Source organism: Lepidochelys olivacea (assembly GCF_965140295.1).
Source record: "Lepidochelys olivacea isolate rLepOli2 genome assembly, chromosome: 11".
In the NCBI taxonomy this organism is placed as follows: Eukaryota; Metazoa; Chordata; order Testudines; family Cheloniidae; genus Lepidochelys; species Lepidochelys olivacea.
This window is the reverse complement of record NC_140421.1, coordinates 68,390,180-68,417,430: the sequence shown is the minus strand read 5'-3', so window position 1 is coordinate 68,417,430 and position 27,251 is coordinate 68,390,180. Positions and strand designations below refer to the sequence as shown.

The following is a 27,251-nucleotide window of genomic DNA, read 5'->3' as shown; positions in this document are numbered from 1 at the left end:
CATTACTCCTTGTCCTGTCCTCTTCCACCACTGAGAATAGTCTAGAACCATCCTCTCTGGAACTACCTCTCAGGTAGTTGAAAGCAGCTATCAAATCCCCCCTCATTCTTCCCTTCCGCAGACTAAACAATCCCAGTTCCCTCAGCCTCTCCTCATAAGTCATGTGTTCCAGACCCCTAATCATTTTTGTTGCCCTTCGCTGGACTCTCTCCAATTTATCCATATCCTTCTTGTAGTGTGGGGCCCAAAACTGGACACAGTACTCCAGATGAGGCCTCACCAACGTTGAATGGGGACGATCACATCCCTCGATCTGCTGGCTATGCCCCTACTTATACATCCCAAAATGCCATTGGCCTTCTTGGCAACAAGGGCACACTGCTGACTCATATCCAGCTTCTCGTCCACTGTCACCCCTAGGTCCTTTTCCGCAGAACTGCTGCCTAGCCATTCGGTCCCTAGTCAGTAGCTGTGCATTGGGTTCTTCTGTCCTAAGTGCAGGACCCTGCACTTATCCTTATTGAACCTCATCAGATTTCTTTTGGCCCAATCCTCCAATTTGTCTAGGTCCCTCTGTATCCTATCCCTGCCCTCCAGCGTATCTACCACTCCTCCCAGTTTAGTATCATCCGCAAATTTGCTGAGAGTGCAATCCACACCATCCTCCAGATTCAAAGATAATGGCCAATGGCTCTGCAATCACAGCCGCTAGTTCCTTTAGCACTCTTGGATGCAACTCGTCCGGCCCCATGGACTTGTGCACGTCCAGCTTTTCTAAATAGTCCCTAACCACCTCTTTCTCCACAGAGGGCTGGCCATCTATTCCCCATGCTGTGATGCCCAGCGCAGCGGTCTGGGAGCTGACCTTGTTCGTGAAGACAGAGGCAAAAAAAGGCTTGATTCTGCCTTGCCCTGTTAGGTATTGCGTGTTCAAGTCAAAAATTCCGTGGCACTTTAATTCTACCTTAATGATTCCTCAATCTATATTTTTCAATTGCGCATAATCTTACAATGATCTTTGGAGCAGTTTACCAACAAAAAGCCTTTGATAACATTCAGGGTGGTCGCCGTGTTAGTCTGTATCAGCAGAAAGAACGAGGAGTCCTTGTGGCACTTTAGAGTACATGTGGCATCCTCCCTTATGTCAGGTATCCAAAAGTCAATAACCCGACAGTATTCCTGACTGGAGAGCTAAAGTCTGATTTTTCAGCTTCCGGACATTATTATACTATAATGATGATTATTTTTCTGCTTGAAAGACGCGTGGCTCATGACCTGGTGAATCCCACAGCATGTTCTTGTATTTCATCCCCACAGCAGCAGCTTTCAGAGCAGAAGCATAGTAGCACTTTGTACCGCTGCACAGTTGGGTGTGTAGTATCTGTTTCACCTAGTGACCTCTTCTATGTGCTGGCGATGGAGGAATAAGGTACTCCCAGTTGTACGTCATCAGATGGTAATTCCCAGATTCAAGCCACACCACCTATCTGGAATGGTTTGCTCATGAAATGAGTGTGTGAATTTATATGGCATTTATTTAGTTCCTGCACATTTTGTGGGTATATTATTTAATATAACGTAGGGTAGATGTGGTGGATAAGATAAGACATTTGAAAAACAACCCCAGTGTCATTCGTATATGCTACAAGACATTGAAAGAGAACTCGATACTCTCTGCCTATCCTGTCCAACGCTCCTTCTTTTGTATGTCCTATTTCTTCTTCCCTTGTCTTTTATCCTTCTCATCTACTCCTCCAGGTTGTCTCCCATCCTGTTCATATTTCCTTCAGCTTGATAATTTTACAGATTGACCCTCAAAGTGCCTCTCCCACTATTAGGGATGGGGCAGAGAGGAGTAACCTTGCATTTTCCTTTAGAAGAAGGTCGTGTTTGGTTTTGATTTCTGATCCCTGAATTAATAAGAGCTGCCCACAGAATATTGAAAAGGTCAAGGCCCCATACCTCCATAATACACCCAATGTGCAGTAACAGTAGGAGACATTAGCATTCTAACACACCATTCCTATGACCAAAAAAAAATCGTAAATAAGAATGGAAAATGGCATAAAATGAAGTCAAACTTCATGACAAATGTTGTTATGAAACTGGAGACATGGAACCAGAGGTACCCATTCTCATTATAGTGCTCACAGTGTAGTGTGACACATGCATTATATTAGCAATGTGTTCCATGAAAGAAACAAAAGGCATTTCTCTTTTGTCCTCTCCCCATCATGTAGCCTATGGGTGAACCTCACTAATGACTAGGAGACACCCTTCAAATGACTGATTTTTGTGAATTACACCCTGGTCTTGCACTATTAGGTCAATGGAAATTTTACTGGTGACTTCAGCGGGACCAGGAGCAGACTATGGGTAAAATTCTCACAGTGCAGAGGCCAGCACAAATTGTATGCACTGCTTAAATCCCATTTAAGGCTTCGAAATACATCTTGAGTGGGACTTATGTGATGCAAAGCCCTAGCACCGTTCCTCTGTAGTGGGGGGGGGGTAAATTCTGCCCAATGTGACTAGCTAGGATATAGTGGGCAGGACATGTCACATGGCTTGAGTTCTATTCCCAACTCATTGCCCTCTTGTCGTGACCATGGGCATGTCCCTTTGCCTCTGTTTGTCCTCCTAGACTTTGTCTGTTAGTAAACTCTACAGGGCAGGGATTCAGAGTAGCAGCCGTGTTAGTCTGTATCCGCAAAAAGAAAAGGAGGACTTGTGGCACCTTAGAGATTTACAAAGGTATTTGAGCATAAGCTTTCGTGAGCTACAGCTCACTTCAGCAGATGCATACAGTGGAAAATACAGTGGGGAGATTTTATATACACAGAGAGCATGAAACAATGGGTGTTACCATACAGACTGTAACAAGAGTGATTAGGAAAGGGGAGCTATTACCAGCAGGAGAGCGGGGGTGGGGAAGAGGGGGAACCTTCTGTAGTGATAATCAAGGTGGGCCATTTCCAGCAGTGGACAAGAACAGTAGGGGTGGAAATAAACAAGGGGAAATAGTTTTACTTTGTGTAATTTCCCCCCCTACTGTTCTTGTCCACTGCTGGAAATGGCCCACCTTGATCATCACTACAAAAGGTTCCCCCTCTTCCCCCGCTCTCCTGCTGGTAATAGCTCCCCTTTCCTGATCACTCTTGTTACAGTCTGTATGGTAACACCCATTGTTTCATGTTCTCTGTGTATATAAAATCTCCCCACTTTATTTTCCACTACATGCATCTGATGAAGTGAGCTGTAGCTCACGAAAGCTTATGCTCAAATAAATTTGTTAGTCTCTAAGATGCCACAAGTACTTCTTTTCTTCTTAGGGCAGGGATTGTCTCTTTTTATGTGGTCTGACTACCTCACAATGTATTCTGTTCCTTCATTTTGACTGTTGTAGCTTAGTGTTAGTGATTCATGGTAATACCACAGGGTATCAGAAAAAAGAAAAACAATATTTTATGCAGTCCTAGGAAGTTTCACAACAGGATTCAGCTATGAAAGCTTTAATGAGAAGAGAGGCAAGGCGATCAATTATATGAATTGTAGTAACATAGCACCGAGGAATTGTATATGAATTGTAGTAACATAGAACATTTAATAATGGGCCCGGACCTCACTGCTCTTGGCCCCTTTCAAACACAGAACACAAGACAGTCCATGCCCCAAACAGCTTTTCAGTTCCACCAATCACAGTTTGTCTTTTGCGCCATGTTGGTTAGTTACATGAATCATCCAATCAGACAAGAAACATTAAAACTAGGCAACACAGCACAAAGTTCTGGGCACACTGCAGACGTTCTCAATGGAGTTTTGGCAGATGAATCCCCTAAGTGGGCAAGTGGGACTTAAGTGGGGCATGGTCTTGAATTTCACCAGGAAAAAATTCCCAAATAATTTCGAAGACTGAATACATTTGATAATTTGTTGACCTGTTTTCAAATGGAAGAATAAAGGCAACATTCCCTGAATAGCTTATTTGTTGCAGTTTTTTCAGGCAACTCTTGAAACCATGGAAGAATGTGACCCTTTACAACGACCCCACTGTTGACATCTTCTCTGTCTTCGATGCACGTGACCCAAGTGGGCTCCATAACTAGTTGATTGATATTTCATACACTTCAGAAACCTCCCAAGTCTGGCACACAAAACATAGGTGCCCCAAGAATCTACAGAAGCTAAGGCACTGGGAGAACTTGAATTACAAGTTAGTCATTCTCCCTTCCAAATAAATCACTGTGAGAGCTTTATGTCTTTGGCGCTTACTGTATTAATTTTATGCATGAGTGCTTTTTTTCTTTTTTTTGTCATGTGAAATATATCACTAGCCTACTAGAGCAAAATATCATTATATCTGAAAAGGGATTTGGTCACTTACACGTTGTCACCGAGGATCATTGCACATAGATTATGTAGGGCTGTACCGTGCAATTTTTCTTGTGTTTATTAAGTGAGTATAAATGTTGAGCAGAATGCCTTAAGGGGACATTTAATGTCTGTTATTGTAGTGACATTTCATTTAAAATATGACCCACCTGGGGCGGGATGTGGCTGCCGGGCTTTGCTCGAGGGGATGTTTTGTGAGCAGGTGTCTATAGCCCTTTCTGGCCTGAATAAGCAGATCTCCTTTGCGTTCCTATGTTTTCTCTGTTGTTCTCATGCATGCATACTGGAAGGTGGCACAGTCTAGTTGTTAGAGACCAGAACTAGACATGAGGGCCTCAGGGTGGGTCTTGGCTACTTCACAGAGTTCCTGTGTGACTTTGGCTAAGTCACTTAGGTTTTTATCAAAGGGTCCTTTGGTTTTGGGAGTCTCCCTTTTTAGATGTCCAGCTACACTTGATTTTCCGACGTGCTGAGCACTCAAAGCTTCTGTTGGTTTCAGTGGGTACCAGGGTACAAGGATGGGCCAGAAAAGTGCTATATAAATATGAAGTAGTAATATTTCCCTTGGAATATTCACCCTAGTATATGTACTTGCACCCAAGGAGGAGGAAAAGAGTATTTACACAGAGTGTATGCTTTTGCATGGTGTGCAGATCTCGTCTACCTACCATCTACTCCTCTCTCTGTGGGAGACAGCAGGGACATTTCGTTGGGGCTTTCCCTGTCCATGATACCCCCCAGCCCAAAACAGCTCTCATGTAAGCTGCCTTCTCCTAAGGAAGATGGCTTCACCCCTGACAACCAGGGTTAGATTCTTGTATCAGAGAGAAGAATTAGAGGTTTCTAGCAGCCCAACCCTTCCCTCCCACCCTGAAGAGGGCTGAGCTATTCCAGCTCACTCCTCTCCCCATCTCGTGATGAGGAGAAGGAGAGGAAGGGGTGGCCTCTTGTCTTCTGAAACTTTTCCTCCACAGTGTTTGCAGGTGAGGACAGTATTTTCCAGCCTGATCTTTTGCTTTCTGTGCCCCCAGCCTTGGCTGCTCTAGAGCTGCCCACAAAGTGACTGGAAATAAGATCAGGGTAACTTTCCTTGTACAATTTGCTGGTGGTTGTGAACAGAGACAGTATTGATATCCCGGACAAGATGTGAATCAAAGCCAGGCTCCTACTTCTTGCTCAGGAGTTTAGTAGTAGCAATGGGGGGTGGGGAGCGGGACATTTGCTAAGTCCTTTGTTCCCTAAAACTCAGCAGGAACTAGAAGTGCTCTGAAGGCAGCAGCAGTCATGAATCCCTCGTTCAGACTGAGACGGACTGATGGCTCGACTGAAGGTTGCTGGGAAATGGGGCCTTTGACAGCCCATGAAGTTAAGTAAACAAGGCAAATGGGGGAATCTGAGATGTCAACACCCTGTTCTCCCCTTCCCCCCCAAATACCCCAAAACAATGAGTCTCTTAACTGTTTGAATCCAACCTTCACAGTACATTCCATAGCTCACCTGAGTACACACAATTGGCATCATAATACTATGCACTTCTCTGACCTCTTCTCAGCCAAGGATCTTACAAACATTAACTAAGCTCTGTAAGTTTGTAAGGTGGCTCGTTGACTGCAGCAGGGAGGTTACTGTACCTTGCCCATGATCACACGGTATCAGTTAGTATCGGAACTTGGAATGGAACCCAGGGGTCCTGTTTCCTGCTGCTCTGATCTTATACTGAATCACAGTCTTTCCCCGGGGCTGAGGGAGGAAGAGCAAGGATGACTAGGATGTATCAAAGAGAATTGCTCCTAAAAGGCACTGCTCTTTCAGAGTGGTTTGCCTTGTTGCTCATATTCTTTGAACAAAAGAAGCAACCGTATCCTATTCCACCAGATGATGAGTCAGAAGATGTGTTACGCTCCAGCTCTGCTACAGATGTGCCTTTGTGATCTTTGGCAAATTAGTTAGCCTCGCTCAGCCAGATTTTCAAAAGAGCTCAGCTCCTATTTTGGTGACCAAATCAGTCGTCAGATTTTCAGAAAAGGTGTTCAGCGCTTTTGAAAATCTGGTCATGTCTCCCTGTTGGACACTGTGCTCTTTGGAAACGCTGGCCCCAAATTGTGCATGCTCAGCACTTGAAAATCTGGCATTTTGTTCCTCAATATCCCCATCTATAAAATGGAATAAAAACGGTTGTCCACATTTGTAAAATGCTTTGAGATCCGGGGATTTAAAAAAAAAAGACTTTTTAGCTGTTAAAAAGTGAAGTGTCTGTGATTTGTTAATCAAAAAGACTGCAGAGAAGGGAAAATATATGACTTCTTATTTGTAGAAAGTAAACAATCTGAATAAACTACCTGCCACAAAAGAAAAACAACTAATATAAAGATATAATGTTGTTGTGAGATGGTTTATAATATATGAACCATGAGAAATGAAGCACAAGTGATTTGTGACCAAGAGTGTAAAAAAAAAAAATCCCTGTATTACATGGTTGCATATTTGTTACTTTTATTAGTTTTATAATATATGGCCGGACCATTTTGCTTGCAAATCACTTTTGTGTAACACTGCATTTTCCTCCCCAAAGTGAGCTTTTCCTATCAGTTATGTGAAACACAATTCCCTGCAAATGGCTAATCCTTGAACTTTATTAATACCTCGTGTTCTTCTAAATGATCTGCATTAGCCCAGATAATAAAGCTCTTGTTTTGCTATTATGTATCCACCTTATCTCATGGGCTTTCCATAGCAGAGGAAGGATGAAAAATCTGTTAATAAAAATAATAATAATCCAAACCATAATATGGTGCATCAATAGTAATGTGATTTTTTTATACCAGCTGCTGCTCTTTGGGAATTTTCAGAGGCCACATACTAATCTAATAATAACCTCAGTCCATATTTTGACGTGATCTATCATACCAATATTGAATTTTCAGCCCTAATCATTTTGATATAGATGGTGCACCGGAATAACAATAGTCTACAGAAAATCCCTAGGTTTACATCCGCACCCTAGCATTTTGATCAGGACACATGTTTTTTTGAGGTTTGTGTCTCAGCTTGACCTATGTTATTTATCACCAATGTATGTAAAAAATTAAGCATTGGGATACTGTAACATTTCTGCTTGTAAGTAATTCAATTGTAGACAATGGGATATTAACGTATGACCTGTAGACACAGGTTCTTCATGTGAAGATTCTTAGCATTGCTTGTATTGAGTTTAAGATCCAAGCTTGCCCCCATTGAAATCAACGCCAGATCTGGCACTAAAAATATGATTTCATCTGAGGTAACTGTGTGCCTCATTAACTTTCATGCCGTTATGTCTGTTCCCCAGGCCATGTAGCCATATGAAAAAACATTTTAATACTTTCTTGTTTTCTAAAATGCTCAATTTCTTTTCTCTCCCTGAACCAAGCTCCCAAGTGTTAGATTCTTCATAACAGAGCCTTTAACAGCTTTTAATGATAAGAGAAAGGCTATGACAGCTCCAGCATCTGCTACAGCAGAGCCCCAGAATTGCTGACCATTGATCCCACTGTATGCATTGGCTCGAGAGTGGAAGTAATTTCCTCCTTTTGATGTCCTTGGGCCTCATAGAGATGGAAAAGCTGGGCCGACGTATTATAGTCCAATGCCCGTTTTTATTCCAGCTCGAAAAACGTGACACAGAGTACTAAAGAGCCCCAGTTACACGGTGAAACCTGCTTAAATGAACAGGTGTGTAATAAAACCTGTAACGAATGAACCTGCTGCACACCTCAATGCCGATAAATCCTGTTACACGACAGAAGATGTATCAAATAACAAAAACGGGTAATCTGACCCTGATAAATGCCTGTTGTGTAATAATTGGTGCCAAGACTATGCATGCAGTGAAACTCTTACACATTTAATTCCAGGTGAAAGAATTGAGTTCACAAAGGAATGTGGGGTTCTCTACACCTCCAGCAATGCATTCAATAATTTTCTCTTGTATAAGGAGATTGAAACAAATCATATTTGTTTGTTCTAGCGGGCAAGGAACCAATGTGTACTAAATAGACTGACAATAAGCACCTGTTTAACTTTTATAGTGTCAGTCATCCCATTGCAATGTATAAAATTAAGCACGAGCTCAATCCTGAATGCTGAATGTTCGGGCCTGTTCCAGTGAAGCACTGAAGTTTGTGACCAGCTTTAAGCGTGCAAGTAGCCCCATTAGCTTAAATGGGATTACTCATGCATTTAAAGTTAAGTGGGTGCTTTGGTGCTTTGCTGGATTGGGCCAGAATGCCCAGCACCTCACAGGATGCCAGCCCCAGAGCTTGCAGGATAGGTGCTGAAATCAGTAGCTTTTCAAAGGTATTTAGACACCTAATTCCCTTTGATCCTTTGAGTTCTAGTGATTTAGATGGGTAAGTGACATTTTCAAAAGTGATAGGCACTTAGGATCCTAAGTCCCATTGACTTTCAGTCTCTGGCCCTGCCATAGCTGTGCAAGGAAATACTACCCCACCATGGGATGCAGGCATAGCGCACATTTACAAAACAACCTAGAACAGGCTGGGTGACTCTCAGCATTGGGCACATAATCTGTTGCACCTAATCTGCACATAATCAGCACTGGGCACATAATCTGGGTGACGCTCAGCAATGGGCACATGCATTTGATCATCACCGGGACATAAAGGGTCACATTTTCAGTAGTGGCTACTGCTGTGGGATGGCTCAGTGGTTGGGAGCTCAGTTTGTGACACTCTGGGCCTGGTTCCCAGACTTGCTCAACTCTGCCAGGTCCAGCCAGTGAGCCCTCAGCAGGTGCCATTGCCACCACACTCACTCAAGTGTAATGTGTCGCCCCGAAGTACTGCCTCACCTCAGGAGCAACCCAGCGGGACACAGGCGAGTGGTCGTGTGCCTGTCCCAATGCTTCGCCAGCTCTGCAGCTCAGCCATTTTACAATGGCCCAATTTGGCTTGCTCAGTGTGGCTCATGTTAGGAGACTACATCTACTAACCTCAGACAGTATCTATTTCCCAGTAAGACACCTTAATGTTCACTTGTCTCAACTTGTTTGAGCCCTTTCTTATGTCTGGGGGGGAAACCTAGTATGAGAGACTTCCTGTTGCTCTAGCAAGAAGAGCCGTCAAAACTCAAGCCAATAGTTAAAGCCAAGATTTTTCAAAAGCAACTAGGGACTTTGGGTGCCTCCATTTTGGGGTGTCCAACGTAAGATGCCATAAAGAGGCCTGATGTTCAGAAAGTTCTGAGCATACACTCTTTTTTGCCACCCCTCTGCCTACAGCCTCTACTCTAGCCTGTAGGTTGGAGCACTGGTCACAGCTGTCTGCCTGACTTGTGTGTGGTGGAAAGTTTGGGTTCCATATCAACCTGGTTACCTTGACTTGTCCCTGGTTGACCCACATTATGCCCTCTGTAATGGTCTCTATGAACTCCCCCATCATCCACGAGTGGCCATTCCACCTACAGTCCCATTAAGGTAATGTTGAGCTCCTTCCCTTTCCACTTTGCAAAACCTTGGTTTATAGCTAAGATGGTGCGACGCTAATGCCATTTTTGTCCGAATCAGAGACTACCATTTTCCTTGTGAACAATGCTGGCCGAACACTGGATATAAAACCCATTTGTAAATGTTGTTACTTTCTTATCAAGGCATCCAGCCCTCCTTCAATATATTGCTGTCATTACCAGTACAAGCAGCTTGTTTCAGGATGGATTAGAGATGCTGTGGGGTCTGAGATACTCTGTGGGTTTTCACACCCTGATGGTAAACGTGTTTCTTTTTCAATGTTTGTAAAGGAAAAGGGGAGGGAAGGAAATCAATCATGCACTGCGTTTTGGCTAGCTATAAAATTAGCAAATGTCTACAGGACTTTAATAGTCCAGCACAGTAAACTTGAATCCAGTGGAAGTTAGGGGAAATTTAAAGACAAGAATTATACACCTGCAACTGAAATAGGTCCCAGTGCTCCCTTTTTGCTCTCAAATTCCTCTCATGCCAATAAAATACTAGAAGAATACAATGGAAGATTGGATCTTTGGGTATTATAGCATCTTGACTTAGAAGTGCTTTAACCTTGGCCTCATGCTTCCTGTGGGGCCTGTTGTCTTTGCTACATAAATACCAGCACTAGCAAGGAGCATGTTGAATTTCATCTAAGGAAAATTAAATATGAAACCATCACAATCCCATTGATTCTGAACATGTGCTATATACGTTAAATTGAACTTAATGGACTGAAAAACGAGCATCTCACCACATATGTGAGAGAATTATTTGTTGCTCACATATTTATATTGGTCCCTTCCCCCTCCTTCAAAATACATGTATCCATCTATGGGGGCAGACAACACAGAAACTATTCTATTAGCCTGCTATGACTCTGTGCCGACTCCATTTCAGATCTTTTTTTTTGTGTGCGACCGATGAGAAATTCTCCTGGGAAGTTCTTTGTCTCAAAAAGCTTTAGTGGTAAAAAATAATGCAATGGAAATACAGGAACAGAGTTGACATCCAGGGACTCCAGCAGGATTGTGCTTATGAAGCGAGCAGATGATGTTTGACTCCATCAAGCCATCTCAATGGTAATAATAACACGTTATTAAGACCAAGTCATTAATTATTAATTAATTAATGGCCCACTCTTAAAAACATGATTAGTATTTTGCTTTGGAAAGGCTATAAACCTCTAATCAATAAGGTTTAGGAAGAAACTTCCTAGTGTTCAAATGATCGTATACCTACCTTGTCTTGCACCTTCTGAATCAGCTAGTGATGACTACAGTAGGACATGCAGCCTGGAATTTCCTATGTTCTTAACGTGAACATCACACTGGTGAGTATTAATATAACCCAGTTCTATCATACTGCTTTAATGTTATTGCCTAGTATCTCTTAGGTGAAGCTTTGCAACTTTTTTATTCAAACTATTTAAGTGTTATATCGTACATATTCTTTATAGGGATTTTTCCTGTGTTTTGTTGACCACTTGCCAGTAACTATCGCTGACCCTGGCCAGCGTCATGGTCACAGGCAGATCAGTTTTTGTAAACCAGTCCCATCTGCAGTAGCCTGGTCTGAAGTGGTTCCATTATCTGGACCCTGTATTTACAGCTCCGTGGTGTTTATCATTGTCAGTCACTGGCTAGGCACGTGTTACTTCAGTCAGCCCACAAGCATTGTCAGCAGCATTGTTTGTGTCCTCAAGAAACAGGCAGCCAATGCCCTCTTTGGTTTTGTTTAGATGTTTGCTGTTCCTCAGGAGTGATAATGTCATATGACTACGTTGGGTAGAATTCAATTTTTTTTATAATTTCGATGGAGAATAGCTTTTTTTTTTTAGCCCTTTTTTATTTTTACCAATTTAAATGTTCATGTTTGTGCAATATTATGGCCATGATGTCAATTTGTAGTGATTTAAATGTTCACAGCTGTGGGGTATCAGGCAAGAATTATTTCATGACAGGAGACACTGCGATTCCAAAAGTTAAAGTTTTATAACCGTCAAAACAGAAACTGTCAACATCACATGCCAAAATATACAAAGAAAATAGCCATAAATCAAACTCTCATAAGTTCTCAAGCAGTTTTCTTACTTTGCTTAGCTGTGAATTTTGATCATTAGTGATGGAAATATTTTTTCATCGGTTTGTGTGTGTACGGGGAAAGCGATGTTTACTGACATTTGCCAGTAAAAATCTAATCTTTCCAAACCTACATATGACCTTCGTGCAGCCAGCATAGCTGCTATCATCACAACCATGTATGTTGCTATCCCTTTTTGCTTGAAATCGAAGTCTCTCATATGTGCATTGAAGGTATAAGTTTGGCACTCACAATATTTTTCCTGTTCTACTTTCCTACTCTGTAGAGTCTTTTGTAATTTTTTCAGGACTTTGGGTCCAGATGCTTGTTAGAGCATGACACTAATTTTTGTTTTCTATCCACCCATAAGTCTGTAGACTGGTGAGCCTAATAAAGCACCATGAGATGCGTGGCAATATTCTAATCACTGCAGAAAGGTCCCAAATTGTATTGGTTCGCATACCACTTTCTTTAAAGAATTGATGTTAGAAATAACATATGCAAATTTCTTCTTTTATGCACATTTATTTTTAGGCCTCCATAGGATAACATAACTATCTGTTGAGTCGTTGTGAAGTGATAGAAACAGCTACAAATATGGTTCAGAGCTCTTTCTGTTTATCACTGGGTTCAATCATAACTGGGATTCGCAATCTGTTATCTTCCAATTTTTAAGTTCTCAGCCATTTGACTTTACGAACTACACCTGTGCCACGTAAAGCTAGAGCAAGGCATATATCGATGCCAGACCTTTGCGATAGCAGCGAGAACTCAACCAATCAGCACCCATAGTCTACAGGGAATTTGCATACAACAATTTCATTGGTTGTATGAGGGAGAGTGCCCAGATGGTGGTCACTTGGCCCAACTGCCAGACACATGCGATAGCATGGGCTTTCAGCTACTAATAGTAAATAAATGCCTCAGGAAGGCTAAAGTGTTCCATTATAACATAAAACCGCTCAGGTATTTAGACAGTTCATCACAAAGAAACACAGTGAAGCAGCCATTATTATTACTCGGCTTTCGTGATACACAGATTACCAGGAACAATTCAATATGTCACACAATGACATTGACACGTTTGGGTGTGTGTCGATGAACTACATTCCGCCGCTTTTAAACGTGTCTAACGAAAGTGTGCAGCTCCTGCTCATTCTGAGCTGGCTCTTTGTTGAACACTGATGAGCCACAGTTCACTTGGCTTCCCTTTTATCGAATTTCAATCAAGGAAAATATGAAGCGTTTTGAGTAGCTCTTGGGGAAAACAAAATGTGGAGTTAATGAGAAGGGAACACGTGTGCGAGAGGGCCGGGGGAGGTTCTGGTGGAGTGGGTGTGTGTATGTAAAAGGCAGGGGTCTCTGGTAGGGGATGTGCATGTATTTCAGGGCAGGGGGCTTAGAGAAGGGTGGAGGTGGGAAAGACTTGGCTGGGTGTCAGGCAGCAGGTTACGCCTCAGAAGCTCGGGCTCCCTCCCAAGCAGGGCTGTCTACAGTGCTGGGTGAACCACTCCCTCTGCTCGGTGGAGGCTCAAATTGCATCCACCAGCTGAAAAATCAAGTCACTCTCCTTAGCCCAAGCTTTTTATGCACGTGAGCGACCATCACCAACCCTCAACTTTCTTGCAGCAACGGGAGGGAATTCTTCCCCATGCATCCCCCGCAGCAGCTTCCTGTGTGGGGACTCAGAAGCTGGATATGAGTGTGCAGTTGTTGCCAAGAAGGCCAATGGCATTTTGGGATGTATACGTAGGGGCATTGCCAGCAGATCGAGGGACGTGATCGTTCCCCTCTATTCGACATTGGTGAGGCCTCATCTGGAGTACTGTGTCCAGTTTTGGGCCCCGCACTACAAGAAGGATGTGGGAAAATTGGAAAACGTCCAGCGGAGGGCAACAAAAATGATTAGGGACTGGAACACATGACTTATGAGGAGAGGCTGAGGGAACTGGGATTGTTTAGTCTGCGGAAGAAAAGAATGAGGGGGGATTTGATAGCTGCTTTCCACTACCTGAAAGGGGGTTCCAAAGAGGATGGCTCTAGACTGTTCTCAGTGGTAGCACATGACAGAACAAGGAGCAATGGTCTCAAGTTGCAGTGGGGGAGGTTTAGGTTGGATATTAGGAAAAACTTTTTCATGAGGAGGGTGGTGAAACAATGGCATGCGTTTCCTAGGGAGGTGGTGGAATCTCCTTCCTTAGAAGTTTTTAAGGGCAGGGGGTTGGACTAGATGACCACCTGAGGCCCCTTCCAACCCTGATATTCTATGATTCTATGACTCTCTGAACTCAGGGCTCCATGTGGCTGCAGGTTTTACAAGTGCTCTGAACCAGCCCTGTTCTGGATGAGAGGAGAGCTGGGGGTGTTTTGCTCATTCACCTCAGTAGCTTGAACTGAGTAAGGCAGGGCCTAGCAGAAAGCCACCCAGCTGCATGCCCAAGGAGCGTACAACATCTGTCTGTACAGCCACTGTGCAGAACACACCACTAAGTAAAACTGCTCTGCCAGCATGGTCAGCAGCTGTTAAGGCTGAAAGCAATCGGGAGAATGCCTTGTGGTTTGTGGGCCTTTTCTCGTGTCCTGCAGTGGGTGTGTGTGTGACAACTGGAGGGAATGTGGGTTTTTTTTTATAAAGAGTTTTTAGTGTCCCACTTCCAACAAGCTCATGTCTGACCAGTGGCATGCACACCACAAATTGGGACCCTCCACACTTTGCCCTTGATTGACATGTTGGATATAGATTCTGTCTTGTCTGCTAACCCATCTGACGGTGCATAGGCAGGGATCGGCAGGCTGTGGATGAACTGATCTATGAAAGAGCAGCGCCAAAATCAGCCTCTCGTGAACTGCGGGCCACCACGTGTTATTAACACCTCAGGAATCCACGGGGGAGCAAGCAGAGCTGGCAAGAGTGAGTATACGCTGACTCCAGCCACCACTGTGCCACTCACTTGACTTATGAGGGGAGGCTGAGGGAACTGGGATTGTTTAGTCTGCAGAAGAGAAGAATGAGGGGGGATTTGATAGCTGCTTTCAACTACCTGAAAGGGGGTTCCAGAGAGGATGGTTCTAGACTATTCTCAGTGGTGGAAGAGGACAGGACAAGGAGTAATGGTCTCAAGTTGCAGTGGGGGAGGTTTAGGTTGGATATTAGGAAAAACTTTTTCACTAGGAGGGTGGTGAAACACTGGAATGCGTTACCTAGGGAGGTGGTAGAATCTCCTTCCTTAGAAGTTTTTAAGGTCAGGCTTGACAAAGCCCTGGCTGGGATGATTTAATTGGGGATTGGTCCTGCTTTTGAGCAGGGGGTTGGACTAGATGACCTCCTGAGGTCCCTTCCAACCCTGATATTCTATGATTCACCTCTATCTGATAAGCAGTGGTGGCAGACAGGGTACGAACTGCATTTGTTTTTTGGTGCCGCAATTTTTGGATGCCTTTAATGGAGCCTGATTTTTGGCACGCACTGAACACCTACCCTCAGGGTTTTCCTTGGCCCAGCCTAGACTCTTTTAGGGTTTTTATCTGTCTACCTACCTACCTACCTACCTATCTATCTAATCTGATAAATGGATGAATATGCTGTAGCTTTTAAACAAGAAATTATCGGCACTTAGCGTCATGCCATCAGAATGGTCATATACTGTATCTCCTTGGTTGTTTTTTATTGGGGAGGGGTGTTAGCTAGCCTTCAGTGCATTGCAAGGGCAGGACTGGTTTAACTGAATATGACTGTAGTATGTAGGATTGTTGTAGCCACGTCGGTCTCAGGATATTAGACAGACAAGGTGGGTGAAGTAATATTTTTGATTGGACCACCTTCTGTTGGTGAGCTCAAAAGCTTGCCTCTCTCTCACCAACAGAAGTTGGTCCAATCAAAAATATTACCTCCCCCCACCTGGTCTCTCCTTGATTGTATGTATTTTTGTCTTTTCCCTTTAACAAGCAGTAAACGGAAGGAGAGTCTTTCATGCTATCTGGTGGATGGACGGTACAGTCACAGTGAGACTTTGCTCTTTGTGCGCATGCATGTTGCTTTATTATGTTTTTCAGACGCACGGCTGAATAGCTTTCACTGCAGTGATTCTGGCCTCCCTGCTGATTGGGCTGACAGCTCGATCCTCAAGAAGGTCAAGTAAAATGGAACTCAAGTCATTATGTGCCATTGAAGCAATTACACGCTGCTGACTCAGGGGCATAGATAATCAGCAGTCTGGGTGCTGACCGCGGTTGGTGGTGGCTGAGGGACGGATGAAGGGAGTTGCAACTTCAATTTGTTCCAGTCTTAGTCTGTTTCAATAAGTGCCTCTCTAATGCTGTTACACAAGGATGAAATATGCCTCATCATGCTTTGCAGGTGACACAAAGCAAAGATCGATTTCCACAGGAGTGTGGGGAAAATAATCTCAAATTCTAGATAACCACATATTAATAAGGCTCTGAAAACAGACAATACTGTGAGGCAAAGCTCCTGGGACTGAAGGAGATGTGAGGTACTCTCATTAAAGAGGCGAGAGAAGATGTATGCTCACACCAGTACGGGGGACAGGAAACCGGAGCCCGTTACAGCTTGAAAAGTTTGAATAAAGCAAACTGTATTTAAATTTAAAAAGCAATAACTTACCAGCTCCCTGTGGAGTTTCCTCTTCTCTCTTTCTGTCACCTAGGTCCCTGTGTGACTTTGCTGCAATTTCTCGGTGGTCATGTTTTCCCTCAGACTCATTTTCTCTACTTATCAGCCTTACGAAAAAATCATTTTTTTCTGTAAAAATCCTACTTGTCTCCCACACACCCTCCCACACGCTGCCTCAGTCTCTCTCTCTGTCTGTCTCACTCACCCCAACTCCATTTGCTAATCTCTCCTATCTCTGTCCTCAGCTCCATTTTTACCACCTTCGTCTCTCTTTTCATTTTCCCAAGCAATGTCCTATGCTCTCCACCAACTCCCCCCCCACTTCCCTCTATCCCCTCAGCTCACCCTGTGCTCCCTTCTCTATCCACTGAGCTCCTTCCTACTTCTCTCCCCTCTGCACTCCCCCTATGTCCCCTCAACGCCCCCAAGCTTCCCCTCCATCCCCTCAGCGCTCTCTCCATCCCCTCAGTTCCCCTGGTGTTTCCCCTCCATCCCCTTAACCCCTGCACTGCTCCCAGGGCAGTTATGAGACCGACGCTATAAATGGCACAAAGAGGAGCAGATCCCCTGCTGCCTGTTCTGAACCTGGCTGTCTGCCATCTTTTATCCATGAGCCTGGGTGCTCTGCCATGCAGGGGAGGGAGATGTCTGAACCCCCTGGCCCCACTGCTTGGGGCTGGTCACAGCCCTGGAACCACAGGGCCGAGAGGCAGGCTTGGCACAAGTGGGTGAGGGGTAGGCAGAGCTCTGGCTCCATAAGCCTGCACACTGGAGCCCGTTCAGAAAGGGCAGTAATCTGTGCCAATAAGAGGATGGGCACGTGCGGCCCCTCTGGAGCAAGGGGGAAGCAGAGACCAGACTGTGATTCTGAGAGTGACACTCGAGTTCCTGCATTGCCCCTTGGGATTGCTGGATCACAGGGCTACAACCCAGCCACTCCATAGCTGCTAGATTGATCTGAGCAGCATCTGCTGACTATGCCAGCTCCTAAATGCACGCCTGTCCAGCTCCCTAGACCTCTCCACCGGAACGCCCCTGCAGTCACATTAGAGATACCTCTCCGCCTTGGGTTTATGGACATACACAGCTCATAGCAAGGATTTACCTTCGCATCCTCTGAGCACAATTGCAGGTGCAGAGCCCTCACTGAAAACCAGGCATTACGAAATCGAGCCATGAGTGTCAGCTTTAGAGGAGGAGAAAGGACAGGTTGATAGTACAGGCTGTGCTCCTGGATCTAATAACGTATGTATCAGACACCTTGCTCTTGAGATAGCAGATCCTGGAAGCCCCACACGAATCTTTCAACAAGATTAAAGAGCTGCTATTAATTGCTATCGATCATGGGTCAAGAAATTAAATTGCATCTGCACCTGTATCTCTGAAAGGCCGAAGAGTAGTTAATGGGTCTGCCTGGCCCAGTGCTGTGATTAATTAAAAGGGGAAGAGAACCACAAAATATTAAAATAAATATATACGTTGAGATGTGTGTGCTTATCTTTGGAAATATACAAATGAAGAGACTAGACAGCTCACTAGAAGGTAAAAGTCTCAGTTTAATGCTTCCTGTCCTGGAAAATTGTTAATAAAACTCACTGTGCACTACATTATTATTAGCATTTATTATCAATGGGGCTTGTGCTCCTAAAACCCTTAGGTGCTTCTGAAAATCTCCCCCTATATGTATTACGCTAGCATCTAACCCAGATCAGGACCCAGATCAAGGTGCTGTACAAACACATACTGAGATACAGTCCTTGCCCTAAAGAGCTTGCAATCTAGGCCCCCATTCAGGAGAGCATCCCTACTCAAGACTGTACTTTATATATGTGCTTAATTTCAATCATGTGCTCAAGTGTGTTCCTGAACTGGGGCCTATGCAGCTGAGCCAGACAATGGATGGGTGGGAACACGGAGGCATGCCACAGTGACTTGCCCAAGGTGACTCAGTTGGTCATTATGCAATGTTGTTGTAGCCAGGTCGGACCCAGGATAGCAGAGTGACAAGGTGGGTGTGGTAATAAAGCTTGTCTCTCGCTCTCCAACAGAAGTTGGTCCACTCACCTTGTCTCAGTAGCTCATTAGCAGCGTTGGGCCCAGAGCCCAGGCATTATGACTCGCCTATCCATTAGGCTGCACCGCCTACTCTGAAGATACTGGAATGCGTTCCTTTTCCACGGCTATTCAAATGTTTAGCTGGCCAGGGATGTTAACATGAGCTGGTCCCGCTCTACTTTGCTGAGATGACTGCAGGTGTGTCCTTCTGTGACGTGCTTCTATCGTATTGAAACTGCTCAGAGCAAAGAGCAGCAGATAGATTACTGTACAATACTATGCAAAATACCGACCGACTAGGGATGAAGAATTCTGGGGCTAGTCAGCTAGGGACAGCATGTGACCAGATCCTCCCCAGTGTGTATCCCCTACTCAGGAGCTGGCTCAAGCACTGCTCCCTGTTCACGCAAAAGGGGGTGGGCAAGAGGCAGGCCCATGGCCACCTCACTATGCAGCTACATATGGGCGCAGACACTTAGCCTGGGATTTTCGAATGAGTGTAAGGGAATTAAGCACTCAGTTCCCACTGGCTTGCCATAGGAATTAAGCATGTAAATCCCTTAGGTCCTCTTTGAATCCAAGCCTTAAGGGCTACCAGTGACTGCATCACCCTTGCTGACAAGGAAGTCTGAGGACCAATGGCACAGATCCGTAAAGGTATTTAGGTGTCTAACTCCCACTGAAATCAGTGGGAGTTAGGCACCTAAATACCTTTTGAGGATCTGGGCCAATGTCTCATTGTGGTGGTGAGGTTCTTCACATGTGACAGAGTTCTACATTGGTGCAAACCTGCCTCGTAGCTACCGGCTGTGACCTGCAGTGTGAGAACGCAAGCAGTCATTCTGTTCACCTGTAGTTCATAATAGATAGGGCTCCCGTTTACTGAGCATGACCCTGCCTTTGGACTCCCCTATCTGCCGACATGGGACGTTTTGAAAGGGGAGGTAGGTAAAAGCTGTTGAGCCCTAGCAGCAAGTCAATATCTTTCTTACTCAGCGTTGGCGATAGTTGGGCTTTGGAGGATCCAAGCAAGAAACCAATTGTCTGACAGTCCCTTTTCATAGAAACTCGTAAGCAATGCCAAGGTGAAGTGGTGGCAGTCCATGGTGCCAGTTAATGCTAGCGAGCAGGGCTGAATGTAACAGATGACTGCCTAAGGATGTGTCAGCTAAATAGTCATTCAGCTGTGTTATTAGTCATGCCCTTTAAGTGAGATGAGCCAGAACCACAAGACACATTAGAAGGATTTTTAGTCTATGTGGTTTTTACATACACCATATTGTGTGACACAAAGAATTTATATCGCTACAGCAAATGCCCGTGTCCATTGAATAATAGGAATAACTCACAGTCTGCACACAAAGGGCTAGATGGTGCCTTTAGACACAGCCCTGAGCAAAAGGTGTTGCCTTAGGCTGCAATAGGACTCAAAGATACCCTGCTACAGGACAACTTCTCCCCTGCGCCTGGACTCATACCAGTAGTAATTACAACAGCCCAAGGATGACTCTGCTGTGTTGGGCCGTGCACTGGAAGGACAGAGGCAAGGTTCTGCCCACCCACTCCTTGCTCATTACTCCATCTCAGGTTGGGGTAAATGACCCGATGTCATCGGCTTACTCCCGTGCCAGTGTGTAAAGGGAGGTAGTTCTAGCTTATGAAGGACTGTAGTGCAAGACACACGCTAGACCCAAATGAGATAGGAGGGCCCAAGGACCTACTTCTTAGACTGCACCATTTGCCTTTTGTTTGTTTTTAAACTGAAGAAATAACCCACAACTCAAAGCATCATGTATTTTTATGTATGTAAAGGCCATGGACCATGGATCTCCCTGCCACTACAGATGGGCACAAGCCCAAAGCCTTTAGATGTAGGAACAAGCTCTTGGCACAGCCCTTCCCACAATAACAATGGCAGAAGAACACCCTGGCACTGTAGAACAACAGGAATAATCCAACAAGGGGAAAAATTACCCACAAGTAACATAAAATGAGGGATGGATGGCAAATACCATCCTTCCGACAGAATTAGGCCTTATTTTGTTATGTCAGTGCCCAGCTAGCATGGATATAATCACTTCAGAAATGTATAAGTGAAGGGCTGGTTCTTATTTAAGCTTGTGTTCCTTTACACCATGAAAGGGGCCACAGTGTAAATGCGGTTCAAGTCCAGCCTATGTAAAAGGCTCTTCCTGGCCAGTCCATTATGTAATCCTTTAAATTCCGTTCTGTGGAACAAAAGCCCTAATTTCACCCAGGATACTGTCATCTGTTTTTCTGATCGCAGTAGCCTCATCAGAAACCAGTGTTACCTCTCTGCTGAGCAGTGACAGATGTCCAGGGCCTTGCAGGTCAGCTTCCCTCAGGAGGAGAACTCAGAGATGTGGGGTCAGGGTACGTGCTAGGTGTAACTTGCTTTCTTTACACTCTCCACCAGTCCTGGAATGGGGTGGTCAAATAGCATGCAGGCAGTCCCGCCTTCCAGGCATCTCAGTCCAACAACAATGCCTGGATCCCATGGAGCAACCCTGTCACAAATATTGACTCTAATCAGAACCAAGGGATAACGCAAACTCTCCTGCTCCTCCCATACCTTCCTCTTACCCGTGTACCCCAAATCCTGCATAATCCCAAACTAGCAAGACATCATGCCTTCCCAAGAGGCAAAACTTGCTCTCACACTAAGCTGATGCCCAAATAAATGTGTTAGTCTCTAAGGTGCCGCAAGGACTCCTCCTTGGTTTTGCTGCTACTAACATGGCTACTGCTCTGAAACCTCTCACACCAAGAACGCTACCTCAGAAGACTCGCTGTAACACCAACAACTGCTGCCACCTGTGATAACAATATCAGCTGCACCGGGCTTTAAGCTAGCTCTTTGTTTCCATGCTACCAAACCGGAACAGCGCTGTGAACGTTGGCTTTGTCCGCTGCTTCCAAGTCAGTTGCTGGGTAAACCATAGTACAATAAAGCTGTCTTGCCTACGAGCTGCATGCTCTCAATTAGCTTACCTCACGATTTTATTTCTTTTGAAACGACTTCAGCCACTGAGCACTCCCTCCCACTCATGGCACAAATTATCTCTGCTGCTTAACATGCCCTGTCTGTCCCTGGCCCTAGGTTACCTCCCCGGCTATTTCCCTGTCAGCCTCACCAGCCTTGTATTACTTTATTCTGCCTCCCAAACCCCAACTTCCCCTTGGGCACTTTCTCGGTGCCTTTCTCAACTCCTTGCTGGTTCATTGGTGGCCTTTCCTTGCTGCAGCTGGGCAGCTTTTGGTTTGGGTGGCTATTGAGCACTAGAGGATACAACTGCAGCCTCTGGAGTGGGCAATGTGTTAGCAGCAATATGCTGCCCGCAGGCCTGCTTTTCACAGGGGCCCACATCCTCAAAGGTATTTAACCTCGTACATACCTATGAGAAGCTCAGCCAGGAGCCTAATACAGGCGAGAAGCTCACTGGCAGGCCCTGAGGGTGACTGCCTCTTGGAAGTGATCAGAAGCATGGCCGGGCTTCACTGTATCTCCCTGCAGCAAAATCCATTTTTTCATAACCTAGGAGCACGGCTTGACTACTAAGTTAAGCAGCTTGTTAATTTCCTCCTTTAAAAGCGCGACACCATTTTTTCCTAATATCTCTCTGCCAAATGATTTTCCAAAATCCAAGTTAGTAGTCCCCGCATTGTTTATCAAGCCACTTCTCAACTGGCTGGGGAAGAGAGACACGGTCAGTCCCGTCAGCCCTTTTTCACACCCAGCCGCCCTTTACTCTGCGAGGTGTCCCACTGAAATCAACCGCACTACTCACGGAAGAAGGGATGACTCCATGCAAGTACTAGTGTGAGAGTCTGGCCTTTAGGAAACAATTAACCAGCATGGGCTGGGATATAGATATGTCTAGTTTAATTAATAATATTTTGCACGTGTATTGCTGTACATGTTCCAAGCACTGTACAAACATTAACTACATTCATTCATCTGCAATTAATTAGTGTAACTACTAATTAGGGTAAATAATGTGCCTCTCCTTCTGTAGGTACCAAATGGTACCAAATTGATTTTGTGAACTGAAAGCAAATTATTCCTCTGATTAGATGGCATCAGGTTTAAAGTGGTACCACAAGGGGAGTGATAGCAGTGGGGTTAAAGGAAAGGCCCAGGCGTCAGGATGGTGGCGTTCACAGCACTACCATAACTTTTCAGTGTGACCTTGGGCAGTCATGTGACCCCCTCTGTGCCTCAGTTTCCCCATCAATAAAAGAAAGATCTTGCTATTGACCTCCTTTGTAAAGCATTTTAAGAGCTGAGTATTTTATTAATGTCTGTTAAGGGGCTCCAAGATCCTTGGCTGGTAATCGCTGAAGAAGTGCCAAGGACAATTACCATTTTGGGACTAGTCAAGCGCTTCCTACCACAGTACAAGACCTATGGAGTAAATCTAGTGTCTTGTGTAATTCGCCATCCTATAGTTTGAATTACTGGGCTTTCAATTCACTGAGCCAGAAACTAACTTTGTCGCACCTGGGGACATAAGTGTGTAGGCTAGAGTTGAAAAGGCACGAAAGCAATTACAAGTTCAGGAGCCATCTTGCAACCAATAAACGAATGTTCAAGAAAAGGCTGCAGCAAAGTGCCGCAGCTGGTATAAATCAGCGTCACTCCATTCACATCAGTGGAGCTAAGCCAGTTTACACCAGCTGAGGATCTGGTGGTTTAACCTACTCCGCCAGAATCCAGGCACTCCTCAGCTATTTACAGCCACCAGGTGAGCTCCTGCAGTCTCTTCTGCACAGTCTTTACTCAAGCAAAACCCCCCGGCGGAGATCCCAACGCCCGTGCTGTCCTGTTTCATTTGGAACTGGAGGAGAGTGATGAGCTGACTTGTAGTTTGGGGGACGAGTGGCAGAGTAAAATACACCAAAAAACATTTTTTTTTGCAGGTTAACACACTTTATATTTAACAAAATAATTTTTAATAATATATTTTTACACATCAAATATTGTTGCTTGAACCCCGTATTTTTACAGTCATGTTTGGGGTTTTTGTCCCATTCTTTTTTCCAGGCACACTGTTGTTTAGAGCGTTTTGAAACTGGCTAGTCATTGCCCGCTAGCCGCTTACAAGTAAGTGTGATGGTCCCTTATTTAACAGTAGCAGGGTACATGGGCCACATTCTCAGCGGGTGTAAATCGTAGCTGACGTCAACAGCGCTATGCTGAATTCTGGCAGCTGCGAATCTGGCCCCACTAAAACCCAAATGGGGAGGAAATAAGAATACAGTGGCAACAGGCTGGTTGCAAACAAAGGATCTGAGCCTCCTACCATTGATGCCGAAGTGGGCCAGAGCCTCAGCTGGTTTACATCAACATGGCTCCATCGATTTCGGAGGAACTGTGCCAATTTAAAGCCGCCGAGGAGCTGTCCCTAAGAGTTTTGCCATTGACTCTAACAAGAGCAGTTTCGGGGCCCAAAGTCTTAACAAAAAATTCATAAATAAAAAAGCAAACCATGGTTCAAAAGCCGTGACCTGGTTACAATAGAACTGTAAAGTGGCATTACTGTTTTGAGCAGGTCTGTCACAGTATTGGGTTACATCTTCAGGAAGATAAACAAACAGGTGTCAGGGCTACAAAGCCGGAAAGTAACTCGCTTGCAGTGAGGAAAAGACTCTCTCTGGTTGCTAACCAAGACCACGGAGCTGCCCTCCTCCAGGCAGCTGCTTTTTGAAGATGGCTTCTCAGTGTATGCACCCTTTGCCCTAGTAAGTCCTTGATATAGCTCTTGGTGTGCTTAGCCTTTGCTGCAGAATTATTACATCTTGGTGTCCCAGTTACATGTTCTCATGCCATTCCCCTAAGAAGGACACGGTAGCTCCTTAATAATGTATACGTCATGGCTCTATTAAAGGTTTTCTCTGTGTTTCCACCCCAGCCACATCATTTATTTTTTATTCCCATGAATGTGAATTTCAAAGCTGACACTAGGCTACCTTAGTGCAAAGGAAACCATGTCTCTCCGTGCACAGAAAGCCTGGAATGCCTCTACTTTGTGTGGGCATGACTAAATCACACAGGGATGCTCATGAATGATTCAAGATCGCATATTATCTATGAATGGCTGCCACAGTAAAGTTCCAACCTGGGTGCAGATCGGTGCTCTGCAGAAAGGGCTCTTGGTGGTCTGCACGATGGCAAAGCTATTTGTACTGCAGGGAAACCAGTTTACTTAAGGCGTTGGAGGGCCAACCCCTCACCACGTTCATTTTAGGAACGGCTCTTGCTGGAACTAGCTGCTTTTAGGAGGGAAGACGTGTAATGTCTGTGGGAGACATTCAGATCCTCTGTCTCATGCTGAGTAGCACCTTGCTTTGTGATTGGGCCCACTGGCTTCAATTGAGCTACACCAGGAGGAAGGTATGACTCAGCATGGAGAGGAGGTTAATAATCTGGCCTTGTATGACAAGTGCTGCTGTAAATCCAGGGAAATATGCCTTTGCAGCCTAGTTCACTGGTAGCACATCACACCAGTCTGAGCCTTGGCCAGTTTCCACTGGAGTCAGTGGGAAGAGTCCCAGGATGAGCTCATTTAAACTTGATCATTTGCTCTTGGGCTGCTAGGGTCTAGGCGTGTCAGAGGTGCAAGGAGCATGCTCACCTCCTGGGAGTGGGGATGTTACAGATGGGTTCCTTGGCCATGTGGGCACAGGCCTTGGGGAATGGTGAGAAAATGAGGGGCTCATTAAGAGTGTTCTCAGGAAACCATATCTTGTCCACTGTCCATAGGACAGGAGAACACACTGGGCAACAGCTCATACCATGTATGTTAGTGAGGGCATAGGTTTAGCTTGCTCTGTGAACAACCAGTTGTCCATTGTCACTCTTTCTGTGGGTGCTCCGGGGCAGTTTTGTGATTTTAACATTTTTTTTATCACATCCAATATTTTAATTCATAACAAAAAATCTCCAGCAAACAGCTGCAGAAATCTCACTGGGGGGGCTGGTCAGAGATGTGTTCAGATCTGCACTTGAAACAGAAACAATGGCCAAATCTTGGTCTCACTGAGGTCAAGTGAAATTCACCACTGACTTCAGTGAGACTAGGGTTTGAGGCAGAGTGGTGATGGCACAGTGACAAGGTACATGCAGACGTAGCTGCATGTTGAAACCAAATCAGAGGGCTAGGGTCAATGCATATTCACAGTGGGTCTGTGCACATTGGGCCAACAGTTTATGCTAGCAGAAGCCACAAAGGGCTGAACTAATCGCTGGTGTAAGGCAGCACAGGTACACCAGGAATGTATGTGTATCCAAAGTGATTACGAACAGCCCAAAACAAAGAGCTTGATCCATGCTGGTGACAAATGGGGCACAGTTTCAACCTCGGCTGCAAATCTAGTGTTTGTCATTTTCCAAATTATTTTGATTTGTGTTTTCCCATCATCTTCATCGGTATCAAGGGAGTTGTGTCCACCTACTGCTGTTATCCGGCATCATTTAGTGATTTGATTGACAGCTTTAACGTATCGGTCGTGATTATTGTGTAGATTTCTTCAACTTGATTGTCCCCACTCGGTGGAGAAAGCGTAACACAGACAGAGTGTTCCTAGCGCATGGCCGATCCCTCTTTATCTAGGCATCTAGCCTGACCTTTCTGTAGTTTACAGTCCAGTTTGATTTATTCCATCTATCCAGCCATCCACCTCCCATCTCTATTTTTAGCATCATGAGACATTTAAAAAGTGTTCATTCTTGTTTTACCCATAATCTTATTACCCAGAAGACCCTGGCTGTGAAAAAGTTTAGGAAGATGCTAAAAAAAAATCACAACAACGAAAATGCAATTCACATTGTAGGAAAAGTTACAAGTTAATTGGCAGGGTGGAGGCATTATGAGTGGAGGAACCTGTGCAGGTATTTTCCCTTCCAAAACCTCAGCTATTGAGTCCCCATCAAGCAAAAGCAGATTAGATATCTAGCTACTGGATATATATTCTGTATACGGTGTGTGAGAACTTTCCTGTTAGCAAAATATTCACTTTTGTTAACCCTAAAAGGTTTTGCTGGTGACCCTATTGCAGCTGGCAGGAGGTTTAACATGTGCAGTGTAGAAGCCGTTACGTTTGCTTTTTAATAGACTTGTCATTGGTTTGGATTTTGCCTCTACAGAGTCTGCTTGCCGTGGCATTCGCGTTTTGAACACTGAGCAGGCTTCCACCAGTCCCCGTTGTGACAGTGACAGATGTTACACTCATCCACTTTCACTTCAATGCCAGCCGGAATTATGGTGGTTCCTGCAAAGCAGTTTGGACCTGGAAACACACATACAAAATAAATAAATAAATTAAAATTGGGGCTGGGTGTGTATGGGAGGAGGGGGGGGGGGCAGGACGCATGGTGGATTTGAGAGTGAGACCACATGAGAATCGTTTACGAGCAGGGAGTCTGATGAAGTCACCCCAAAGTACAACCCCGCTCCACCCCTTCAAATCACCAGGCAGTTCAACATCACCATAGTCCATTAGCACCAGGCAGGAAATCCTGGCCCCCTTGAAATCCATGGCAAAACCCTCATTCACGTCAATGGGGCGAGG

General features: G+C 44.9%; 1 protein-coding gene across 5 annotated transcripts in view; it reads right to left on the bottom strand.

Moving 5' to 3' along the window:
- VWC2L (von Willebrand factor C domain containing 2 like) overlaps positions 1–27,251 on the bottom strand; it is a 124,032-nt gene that overhangs the window by 13,908 nt on the left and 82,873 nt on the right. For 2 of the 5 annotated variants that reach the window (XM_084642943.1, XM_084642944.1), the window contains one exon: positions 23,603–26,969. The exons of 2 other annotated variants lie outside the window; for them this stretch is intronic. In XM_084642943.1, the coding sequence (XP_084499069.1) occupies positions 26,821–26,969 (149 nt within the window). In that variant the 3' untranslated portion in view covers positions 23,603–26,820. Of the gene's footprint in view, positions 1–20,971; positions 21,188–23,602; positions 26,970–27,251 lie in introns of those variants that run through there. One more of the 5 variants, XR_014713540.1, reaches the window with a different exon arrangement.